General features: G+C 39.8%; 2 protein-coding genes and 1 long non-coding RNA gene across 5 annotated transcripts in view; 2 read left to right on the top strand and 1 right to left on the bottom strand.

Annotated features, from left to right (window-relative positions):
- Positions 1 to 586, top strand: part of LOC108253037 (visual system homeobox 2-like) — a 1,615-nt gene extending 1,029 nt beyond the window's left edge. Inside the window, exon 2 of the mRNA XM_017446259.2 lies at positions 19 to 586. Coding sequence (XP_017301748.1) covers positions 19 to 586 — 568 coding nt within the window. The remainder of the gene's footprint in view (positions 1 to 18) is intronic.
- Positions 587 to 2,037: 1,451 nt separating this feature from the next.
- LOC113469626 lies at positions 2,038 to 3,363 on the bottom strand. 2 transcript variants are annotated; one of them, XR_003392985.1, is made up of 3 exons: positions 3,185 to 3,363; positions 2,855 to 3,076; positions 2,038 to 2,153 (listed from the first exon to the last, which is right to left on the bottom strand). It is a non-coding gene; the product is annotated as an uncharacterized LOC113469626 (long non-coding RNA). The 2 variants fall into 2 exon arrangements; XR_003392984.1 differs by lacking the exon at positions 3,185 to 3,363 and having other exon boundaries at positions 2,855 to 3,176.
- Positions 3,364 to 4,198: 835 nt separating this feature from the next.
- LOC103514515 lies at positions 4,199 to 9,388 on the top strand. Of its 2 annotated transcripts, XM_026827464.1 has the most exons (5): positions 4,199 to 4,395; positions 4,957 to 5,872; positions 6,337 to 6,522; positions 6,742 to 7,053; positions 7,878 to 9,388. In XM_026827464.1, exons 2-5 carry the CDS (start codon positions 5,596 to 5,598, stop codon positions 8,354 to 8,356), a joined length of 1,254 nt encoding a protein of 417 aa, XP_026683265.1. In that variant the 5' UTR covers positions 4,199 to 4,395; positions 4,957 to 5,595; the 3' UTR covers positions 8,357 to 9,388. The 2 variants fall into 2 exon arrangements, with proteins under 2 accessions (XP_026683265.1, XP_008477632.1); XM_008479410.3 differs by lacking the exon at positions 4,199 to 4,395 and having other exon boundaries at positions 4,841 to 5,872.
- Positions 9,389 to 11,436: the final 2,048 nt, after the last annotated feature.

The raw sequence follows: 11,436 nt of genomic DNA, 5'->3' as shown, positions 1-11,436 counted from the left end.
TCACTCCTTGTCAAGCAGATCTAGAGAAGACTTCTTGTGTAAATGCTGCACTCGAGAAATTGACCCTTCTAGGGATTCGTTAACTGAAGCTATATGTAGCGTTCTTCCGGACGGGTGCAAGGCCATTCCAGCGGAATGTGAAGTGATACTTGGGGAACAAGGTAAGCTGACGCTCAGATGCCACGTCAAAGGCCGAAAAGAAGACGTACAACCGGAAGAATGTCTAAGAATGAGTGCTGCACCAGACAAATGTGTCGTCTGCTGCAAAGAATTGAGTATTCCGGAAGATTGTGCAAAAATGGATGCTCCACAAAACAAATGTCTCATGTGTTGCAAAGATAAACAAGTAAGTGTTCAAGAAGATTGTGCAACAAATGCCGAAAAGGCATTCAAGGACGTTTCCCCTTGTAACGAAAAGGCCGTCGAAAGCTTAAAGCCAAGCCCCACCGTGGCTGAACTGTGTGCCATATTCTGCGACATGGCCAAAAGTGTGGCTCAGAAAGATCGTGTCCCAGAAATTTGTCCTCGAAAGGATCGCCCGAAAAGTAAAGACGCGTCTGTAGAGTGTAGAGAAAGGTCGATATAGCTGAAAACCGCCAAAAAGCGGTCGAAACCCACCAAAAAGCGGTCAAAATACCGCCAACCGCAGCACCTATCTCAACCAAGTTTCATGTCGCATCCTTGTCACTATAGGATAAGGAAAGTAAAAAAGAAGAGGTTTACTAGAGGGAACTGTAACTGCCAAGGTCTTATCGTCCTGAAATCGAAAAGAAAAGGAAGACAGGATAGGAAAAAACCAGCCGTTCCTAGAACGAACATTTTCTGTATATGATAAAGCGGGCATCGAATCCGCGACCTAGCCCTTAACAAGCTAACCAGGCTGGCTACTGAAAGGATAAAGATTAAAATTTAACTATTTCAGGTATTTGTTGAGATAGGTAATCTTTCTAGGTGATTTAGCAACAAACGCACAACTAGTTACCTATCATATAGGGTAAGTAGGTAGCTACCTAATTTGCATACTTACCTACCTACTTACTATCTACCTACTCTTCTTTTATGGTGAGTCTACCTAACATCCTGTCTAATCTTACATTTTCGCAAGACCTAATCTTTAGGTACCTACCTCTAATACCTGTGTACCTACTATTTAGGTAAGTAGGTATTAGGTTGCTAAATGATGTGTGTTCAGATACTTACCTATCATGATATTATCTACCTACTTATTATGATAAATGCTGTGATATCCAGCAAAGAAATGCTTGGAACGGGATTCTAACGTGATATCAAACAATTTCTTGCCCAAATGGTCCAGCCAAATTGTAATTTAAAAAAAAAAAAAAAAAAAAAAAAAAAAAATTAACTGAGGTTAAAGAAAGGAAGTCAATTTAATGAAGGTTTTCTGAAGCCGGACTGTGGTTCCTGTTGATTGCTTCATCACATAGGGCATAGGGTACTCAATAATCACAGATAGATAGGTAATAATTTTATTTTAATCGATCACACTAATCAAGTAATCACATTTACTGTGGTAAGTTGCATATGGGTGATCGCTGAAAATTACCAGTTTCCCTTGATGGATAATTGAAATTCTGAAATTACGTAATGGAATATCCACTAATCTCGGACGTGTAGTGGTTGGTACAGTGGATTTGGATACCCCACATCCGATTAAATTCTTGTGGTTCTTGATGTGGGACATACCATTTTGTTGGCTGTCCCAAGGTGCCCTCAATCTTCTGAAGACAACTGAGGAGACTTTTTTTTAGAGGTTTGATAGAGCGAACTGTAACTACTAAGGTCTTATCGTCCCGAAAGTGAAGAGCGAAGGAAGACAGGATAGGAGAATGCCCGCCGTCTCGAGAACGAACATTATCTGTTCAGGATAAAATCCGTCCCGGGCGGGAATTGAAACCGCGACCTAGCGCTTACAAAGCAGACGCGCTACCAAGCTAACTATTAGGGTCAGCCTATAGGCTGGCCCTAACTTACTGAATACCTGAATAGGCATGTTTTAAGGTAGCTTACCTTTGAGTGTCTTTGGGATATGTTGCTGATGGCTGATCCATTGTTTCAGGAGGTCGATCTCATTCGAGTACTGTTTCAATTTGGACTCCATTCTTTGCTGGTCTGTTTGGTCTGTCATTTTGAATCTGAAAAATCGGCGCACTTTATAATACCTTATCAGGTATCAGGTGATATCTCAACACAAAAAAATATCTCTGGAAAAGGGCCCTTACAGGCACTCGGAAGGTCGGATTCAAGATCTAACGAGAAAATCAAAATTTCCTTTACTTTCCTTATCCGCGCGTAAAGGGACTTTTCAGTCCTATGCTGGTAGTATGGTAGTATAAATATAAACAGGGTAGGTATATTCTATTCTATTAGGGTTAGCTGTTCTCCTCCCTGTTTATAGTCCCACAGCCAGACGCTAGTCTTCTCTCTGTTTAACGTCCCCTAGCCAGACAAATATTGATGTAAAAGATCTGAGTTCGTGTTAAATATTGAGTATCTCAGAGTCCCGAACCAATTATTCTAAAAGGTTACTCACTGTTTAAAGTCAAGAAGGACGCCTGTTCACCATCGTAATCCTTAGGGAGCATTTCCCGCGGTATTGTCTCGTACATGTCAGCCAGGTCTCCAGGCTTGTGAAGCTTGATCTGAAGAAGAACAAAGTAAAGAACGAAACGCCAGCCTAGTTTTTTTGTTTTTTTTTTTTTTTTTTTTTTTTTTTTTTTTTTTTTTTTTTTTAATTCACCCCGATTCCATTAGGTAGGTACCTACTTTCCTTCCTATAGGATAATTTTAATTTCTATTAAACCTATTGTACCCTAATTAGCAACCAACTTCTTACCTGTTTAGCACAGACACCGACACCGAATCACGATTCACACCACTCTAATATCACGATAACACTACCACACAAGTCACTCGGTTACCTACTTGCTGAACACCAATTCGAGAACCTTAAGGTGGAGAATCACAATGTTCTGGGTATCCCCAATTCCCCACGTGCCTGATAGCTAGATGACTCTGCCAGAGTTATCGTAATAGAATAGAATATACCCTGTTTATACTGCAAGAATGAGACTGAATGTAATACTGACAGAAACCACTTTAACTAGGGAACTAGGAACAGACTAAACACTAAACCGAGTCACCGATTGTATACTCAGATACTCACTGAACTAGAAGTTACGTATTAGCTACACCTTCTGGCTGACATAACTCGAGTGTCTGAATGAGTCTAAGAGTAGGTCGCTGGTTCAACAACTCAGTGGTAGGGAACAAGTAGTAGGGAACAACTTGCTGGTAGGGAACAAGGTGATGGAATGAGGATAATAGCCAAGACGTGCCCGGAGCAGGGCCGTTAACAGATAACAGCCTAGCCGGGCCTAACACTAACAATGAATTTCGTACCATCAAAATTGCCTACTAAGGGTGGGTTTCACAAATCCTTTTTTTTCCTCTAAAGGTGTGTCCAAACATAATCGACCGGCCGTCGATCGACGAGGTGAATTTATGTTGTCAAGGCAGTGTTGACGGTTCAGACGACATCGATCGATGGCCGGTCGACTATGTGTGTACTGTGGACACACCTTAACAGCCCGTTCGCTTGACAGCCCTGTTCCCTTACAGCCTGTTTGCTTGATAGAACTGTTAAGCCAAATCAAAAGGAACAGGATTTTTGGGCTGACAACATGTCGATGAAATCCACTGTAGGTAGTTTTAGCTAATCGGAAAAGGCCAAAATTTATTACGTTTAATAATACCCGCAAACAAATTTACAAATAAAAGACTGATTCAAGGCCCTCGCCCAGAGGCAGGGTAATTTATTTTCCTTCTAGGGAAAATCCATTTTATTTTCCTTTTGGTTCCGGGCAACTTGAGGGGCTCGGGCCCGAGGGCCTTATTAACCCCTCCTGTGATCGACCCTGGTCTTGAGCATCTTCAAATCAATAAAGTGATAAAACAAATAAAAATGAATTACTGCTATTTGTGGTGAAGCAAGCGAATTTTTATGATGCGTTTGATAATAGGCAATTAAAATCAAGGTTGCTTTTATTTACACTGTTAGATACCTACTCTTTTTTTTTTTTTTTTTTTTTAAGTGGCAGGATTCCCAAGAAAAAAAAAGTAAAAATCATTATTACTTTCAAAGTGTCAGCAACAATAGAACATTGTATACGCAAGTTCTCAAGGGCTCGTTGAAGTTAAGTAACATTGAGCGTAGTTAGTATCCGGATGGGTGACCATTTTCCCGGACCCAGTCAGGCTGAGTGCATGAGGTTAATGTGAAGAGGGGGGTAGATTGTTGCCGAATGGAAACCCCGTTGGTAATCGAACCTGGGTTTCCCGCTCGTAAGGCGAGTGTAAATAACCACTACGTCCATGGTAATCCTGAAATAAACCAATGCCTAAATCACGTAGAATTATCTAAGTCGGACCATCAGTCTTTGCCTTAATCTCGAATGTATAAAATCCACATTACGTCAACCAAAATCAATATTGTTTTTATTTTTTCTGGTTTTTTCCTTCCTCTTTCTATTTTCCCTAACTTTAAGTAGCTATTACTATTATCTATCTATGTTTATTTTATTTTTTGTTTACTTCTACTTTTCTTTATGTATTATCGCTCGTTTCTTTAACTTGTATAATGCCGCCGCTGGTCGCTACTCGATTAAAATAGCTACTCAATTGTCCTCACGAGGCTGAGTGCACCCGGAACTTCAAGCATAGAACCGAAAAAAACTTCCACCCCGCCGGGAATCAAACCCGGGACGTTCAATAATAATAATAATTAAAAAAAAAAAAAAAAAAAAAACATTGAATCGAACTCATGAATTCCATCCGTCAAGCGAGCATTTCACTATTAAATCAGCTGATGGCAAACTTTGATAAGGAACATGACTATAATAATGGCATTGGCAGTTAGAACAGTTTGTTTATAAACAGTATACTGCACGTGACTTGAAGTTTTAAGCTGTGACCAAATGACCAATATGAGGGACCTTCTCAGTTGTGATTTTCCTGGCTTCAAAATGATCTGTGACCTCAAATCTTGTGTGACCTCAAAACAAAACGTGAACACCCCTAATATTGTGACTGATACTACTAATATGGCCCCGATCTTTTAAGTGTTTTTTGGGTAATTTTTAGTGCTAATTCCAACTTCAAAATGTTCTTGTTTTTGAGAAAGTCTTAAGCATGTAAACCAAAGAAGAGTTCTTGTGTACCAAACGATAGGTACATACTTTTCCGCAAGTGCAAAACCTTTTTTCCGGAAGGGTTTTTACAAACCAATCCGGCTGTCTTACAAGCCACGCTGACTGCCCTAGAAGCTAGAAGCCACCAGAGTCCAAGTATGGTAGAAATAAGATAAATAACAAGCTCAACCCATCTTTTAGGGCTGTTTGCCCCTACATATAAGCATCAAAGTGAGCTTTACGCGTGTACGGAGATAAATACCAAAGGTACCCTCTGACCTTGTGACTAGTAACCTCTTCACCATACGAGCGTCTTGACAAGACAACCAAAAGGCCCCCTGGTACTCCACCAAAAGGCCCCCCTGGTATTCCACCAAGAGGCCCCAAAATGTCCCCACCTCTCAGCTGTTTGCTATTCCTCCTGTGGCATTCCGGAGCTTCGGCAATTCGCACGTTCAGTCCTTGGGAGATGAAAGACGTGGTGGCCCGCCTTATCGAGAAGAACCGAGATAAGTTGGACTTTGATTCCATCATTCAGAAAGAGTTGGGACTGACGAGGAAGAAAGAGTTCAAGATGAGAAGTGACGGCGAGGTTGAGTCGGAGTGGATTGAAGAGACCACTCAGAAGTTGACCACGTTCTACGGCCCTTACTACATGTATAAAGGTGAGTGGAAAGGAATTTTCAGGTAGAAACACTCTACTATCACGTCACGTGAACTGACGGGACAAGAGGGCAGTGTGGCTATCATGAACGATATTAACTACAATATTAAGGGAAAACTTTGAGCTACATCTTTCTGACCCCCATGATCTCACGTGACGTGATATTTGGTAGTGTTTTTATTTGTTTGTACTTAAAAAAAGAGGTTCGATAGAGAGAACTGAACTGCTAAGGTCTTATGGTCCCGAAAGCGAAGAGAGAAGGAAGACAGGATAAGAGAAAGCCAGCCGTTCCGTACAGGAATGAAAGCCGCGGCCTAGCGCTTACCAGGCACATGCGCTACCAACCAAGCTAACTAGGCTGCCCGTTTCAAGCGATCTTTCTGGTTTAGTAGAGGTGGTTTCCGAGCTACCTATGTTATTTTCTTTACTATTCTTCACCCTTAAATGTCATTGATTTCCTTTCAGGCAAAGTATACAAACGAAAGTCTTACACCAAAGAGCCCACGCCAAGTCAAAACTTCACCCGAAAGAGTTGGACAGCCCGAAACACCTCTTGGACTACCCGGAAATACTCTTACTCCTACAAGCCCAGATCAACCACCTCGTATAAGAACAAGACAACGTTCTACGGACCCTATTATATGTTCAAAGGTAATGTACACAGTATTTTATTCTATTTGACTCGATTAAAGTATCTACTCAGTTGTACTCACGCGGCTGAGTGTACCCCGAGCTCCAAGCACAGAGCCGAAAAAACTGTGACCCCTCTGGAAATTGAACCCGGGACCTCCGGCGTGCAAGCCGAGTATGATACCCACTCGGCCACGGAGGTTGCTTCATCCATTTAACTATTTTCCCTCCTTTCCTCAGGCAAGTTATTTTCCCGGAAGCACTACACGAAGGAACCCACCATCCCCACGGTCAAACCCAACATCACGTCCTGGCCTTGGAAGAAAGGTTCCTGGTCCGGGAAAGGATCCTGGTCGAAGGGCTCTTGGGCCGGGAAGTGGACCACAATCCCATGGTATAACCGCACCACTGTCCCCTGGTACAATCGGACCACGTCTTATGGGCCGTTCTTCATGTTCAAGGGCAAAGTCCAAAGTCGGGCCCGGTGGACTTCTGAACCTACGGAGAATCTGCCACCCTGGATGAGGACCAAACTGACGTTCAGATGGACCGGTAAGGAGATAGGTCCCCAGGGAAGTTTTAATGAGTCATTAGCTTCAGAGGTAAGTTGGGGTCGAGTGGATTCGAACACATCACATGCCTTCAGGCACACTCCATTTGTCAAGGGCCTAGGTTTACCTTACCCTTGGGATCAATTTAATTTGTAAGTTAAAAAAAAAAAAAAAACGACAGCTGAATCTATGTCCTATGAAATACATAAGACCTACCTTGTTTAAACTGCGGGAGTAAAGGGACTTTTCAGTCTCATTCTGGCAGGATAAACAAGGTATATTCTATTCTATGTCGTCGAGGCAGTGTGGACGGTTCAGTCGAGATCGATCGATGTGAATCGACGTCGATCGACGGCCAGTAGTCTATATCTGGACACACCTTTATAGGTGTACAATGGCATCGGCAGTGCCCCAGGACAAATTTCGTAGACTGCGACCTAAATAGACTCATAGAAATCAAATAAGAATGAAGGCAAATGTTGGTTTTAAGTCGTTCTTGGAACTTGGATCAGTTTAAGATCAATCCTTTTTAATGCAACACTTGGATATTAAGCAATAATAAGTAGCTTGTGGTTTTCTAGCTCTTGCATTGGTCACATTATACTTTCGGTTTCCAATTTCTCCATTTCTGTCTTTGAATGAGATTCTAATATTTCCAATTAGTCAATACTCATGTAATGTTTGACATGCTTGTTTGGTCTACCTGATACCTGATGAGCACACACACTATCAGGTAGATCGAACAGGCCGACCTGATCAGGTGTAGTGAGTGGCTGGCCTAAGGTGTTGCACAACTTCCACCCGTTGTCCTTTTGTCTGTTTCAGGTTTCTATCCCTTCACCACAAGCGCCTGGTCTCGTGTGCCCGTGCCCAACTATTGCAAGCGACGCGCCGTTGCCGTCCGATGTCGCGAAGACTCCGCATGGGAACAATACCACGACAGCAACCCGAGTCTGATCTCCGACCTGGAAATCTCCAACGAGACAGACTCTGACATTGAGGCTAACAACTACATTAAGGAGCATTTCAACTTTGACGACTTCCTGGACAGCGAGATGTACATCACCATTCGGCCAACTATAAGACAGACATACAAACACGGGTTCCTCTGGGGCAAATACCCCACGGTGGATTGGCAGAACTCGTTCCAGAACTTGGACTTCCTGAAGGACATCCAGAGACAGCATCACCAGGCGTGGACGCTGGAAATGCTGCGCTTCTCGTTCGATCCGAATTACAAGACGACCCACATTGTGCGCCCGCCCTGGATCCCACACTCCGAGGTGGAACGATATTATATGTAGATCAGTGGGAAACGCAGGGGAGCGAACAAATCCAAAAGGCGGGGCGTTGCAAGGTTCCTGAAACTTCATGAGCCCCCTTGAAGCAGCTGAGGCAACAACATCAGTGGGAACAGTATGTGGGGTTAAGGCGCTATTACATTGAAACAACGTGAAACATGCTTCCCTGCAACATGCTTCAAGGCAACATACAGGATGCTCCTCGTATCAATTCAAAGATTCTAAAGCAAAATCTTTGAAGCATACTACTGCTTGTTGCTTCAGTACAATTGAGCCTTTAGAGGGAGTTTTCAGTCCTATGCTGTCAGTATACAATATTCTATTCTACTCTATTAGGTATACATAATTATGTGGATCATCTCTTTTCTAAAAGGGGTTTCTTCAACGACAGACGTTTGAAGAAAGTATAGACATACCTAGGTGCCAGTTTTTCAAAGACTTGTGTTACGGGTAGCGAATGGTATTGTCAACTTGACACTAACATTATTTGTAATCTGATAAATAAATTTTACTTTTTCAACCCTTTGGCGACGATTTGTTAACTGTGGTATAGTTTACATCAGTAATTAAAAGGTTAAAACCTTCCGGAATCAAACCAATTTTCTATTGGGCAGAAAATAAAGGAAACAAACGATTTGATTGTCTTTTAATAAAAATTCAAATTCATAAATACATGAGTAATATTTATTATTAAATAATAATTAACGTAGAATACAATATAATGGTAATAATGATGAGTTCTTGACCAAGCGAAACAAGGTTCAAGTTTTGCCTCCACAATGATGATCTCTTCTTTAGGTAACTAGAATTGAATAATTTAAATAGGAACCCAAATAATGGGCCAAATGAAAGTAGATAAATAATAATAGAGACAAATTAAAATTAAATAAGCTTAATAAATTTACATAACATTTTTTGAGCAAACACATTTATTTAATTAAAAATTTATTGAATAGAATTTGAAATAAATGCTACCTAGCTAAAGTGTAAGTATAAATTGAATAGATATAAATAATGAAATTAACAAGAGCCATAAGAAATAAAAGAAAAAAAAAAGATTTATACAACAAACTGTAGGTAGGTACAATAATTGAATATTGGTAATCCTACATGATTTAGTGACCAATTAGTCACCAAAAAATTACTCTAATTCAGGAGGGGGAAAGTTTTCGTTTTACGTACCCTATAAAGGAGTAGGTCTGTGAAATACCATCTTTTTATGGAATAATAATAATGATGAAAAAAAAAAAAAAAAAAAAAAAAAAAAAAATTTAAAAATTTATTCCTGAAATACCCTCTTTTTTTGGAAAAAAAAAAATGAAAAAAAAAAAAAAAAAAAAAAAAAACAAGTTTGAAACTTTAGTCCTTCGCTCATTCAGGATCACAAACATTCAATTAAGTAGGTAAGTCTGGTAAGTAGGTATTTAAGTACCTATATGAAATAATGGAATTTATTCCAAATCCAACAGGGTTCGGCAAAAACTGTCTCTCATGAACAGACATTAAACTATTTCGAGGTAGGTTATTTTAAAGGAAATATTGTCAATAGGTAATAAATTAATAATTACTTCTTTCTCCATATTTAGCCAATTATCTAGGCTTCTAGCCTAGTTTCTAAATAACAATCAGCAAATTTACTACTCAAGTCAGCAAAATAGTCAACTACTTATAATTTACTCTTAAACATAATGGAATTTATTCCAAATCCAACAGGGTTCGGCAAAAACTGTCTCTCATGAACAGACATTAAACTATTTCGAGGTAGGTTATTTTGAAGAAAATATTGTCAATAGGTAATAAATTAATGATTACTTCTTTCTCCATATTTAGCCCATTATCTAGGCTTCTGGCCTAGTTTCTAAATAACAATCAGCAAATTTACTACTCAAGTCAGCACTCCTTATAATCTACTCTTAAACCATCACAATTGGGAAAACGATTGTTTTGCGAAATGGCTGATTTTTTTTTTGTACAAAATAAAAGGAACAAAAACCTAAATAAAAATGAACTTAACCCATATTGTTCGATTGTTTTACACACCTAATAATGTTTGAACTCTAGTGGTACTCCTTTACTAATATTTGTTATGTACCTATCTATTATTATAATTTAACCCTTTAAAGGCCGGAACCAGAAGGACTAAGTAGTATTATTATCATTATTTTATTGGAATTGGATCAATTAAGGCAGGTCTGCGATTTACAGAGTCGATAAATAAATAATCACCTGGGATATTTATTTGAAAAAGCTTAAAGCTAATATGAAGTAGCTGGGAAAAATTAGGTCGAAATTTTGAATTTTACCAATTTAGTACTGTAGTTCTCATTGGCCGATAAGGGGTTAATTATTATTTTAGCAATAACAAAACACATATTTTTGAGTTACAAAAAAAATGAAAACATACATGAAAAAGCAAATTAAACTGCACTCAAATACCTTTTAGGTGTAAAAACACATAACTGAGGGCAAAAACATCGAAGCGAGGAATTGTGGGAATCACAATCTGAGTTTAAAAATGGTTTCACTCTTGAATGAAGCAATCTGATTGGCCAGAACGATCGGGATCAACCAATCAGATTGCTGAATCCAGGAGTTTAAAAGTTAAACCAACAGCAGTACATATTTATAACGAAAATTCCAGATGAGGTCTGTCCTCGGAACTGCTGGCTGTCAGGACGATGAGTTCACTGTTTTTACAGTTCAGTTCATTCTAAAGGCGTGTCCACACATAATCGACTGGCCATCGATCGACGTCCGTCGACTGTGTGTGGACACATCTTAACAATCCTCTTACATAAAAGAGAGTAAAGTTTGGCCAACCAGATATATTATATTTGAAATGCTTCGGAGCCAAAACCAATAAAGTGGCTGTATTTTTGTCCCACTGCAAAAGAAAAAAATCTCGAGAGCCAGTATTTTGTTCATAAAATTCTCAAGGGTTTAAAAAAGTGTGTAAATCCAAGTTTAGACTTTGATTGTGGTCCAGGCCATCAGTGACCAATAAACGGGGTCCTGTGCACCCAATTCAAATCAATGACCAATAAACAGGGTCCTGAGTACCAACTTCAAGCTTCATCAACTGC

This window comes from Diaphorina citri, unplaced genomic scaffold (genome assembly GCF_000475195.1).
Source record: "Diaphorina citri unplaced genomic scaffold, Diaci psyllid genome assembly version 1.1 scaffold1159, whole genome shotgun sequence".
In the NCBI taxonomy this organism is placed as follows: Eukaryota; Metazoa; Arthropoda; class Insecta; order Hemiptera; family Psyllidae; genus Diaphorina; species Diaphorina citri.
This window is presented reverse-complemented; position numbering and strand designations above follow the sequence as displayed.

Bases quoted from the DNA above. Each gene is read 5' to 3' on its own strand.
- LOC103514515 (XM_026827464.1), top strand. From the start codon at position 5,596: ATGTCCCCACCTCTCAGCTGTTTGCTATTCCTCCTGTGGCATTCCGGA. The intron at 5,873-6,336 runs GTGAGTGGAAAG...ATTTCCTTTCAG, and splicing joins CCCTTACTACATGTATAAAG to GCAAAGTATACAAACGAAAG. The intron at 6,523-6,741 runs GTAATGTACACA...TCCTTTCCTCAG, and splicing joins ACCCTATTATATGTTCAAAG to GCAAGTTATTTTCCCGGAAG.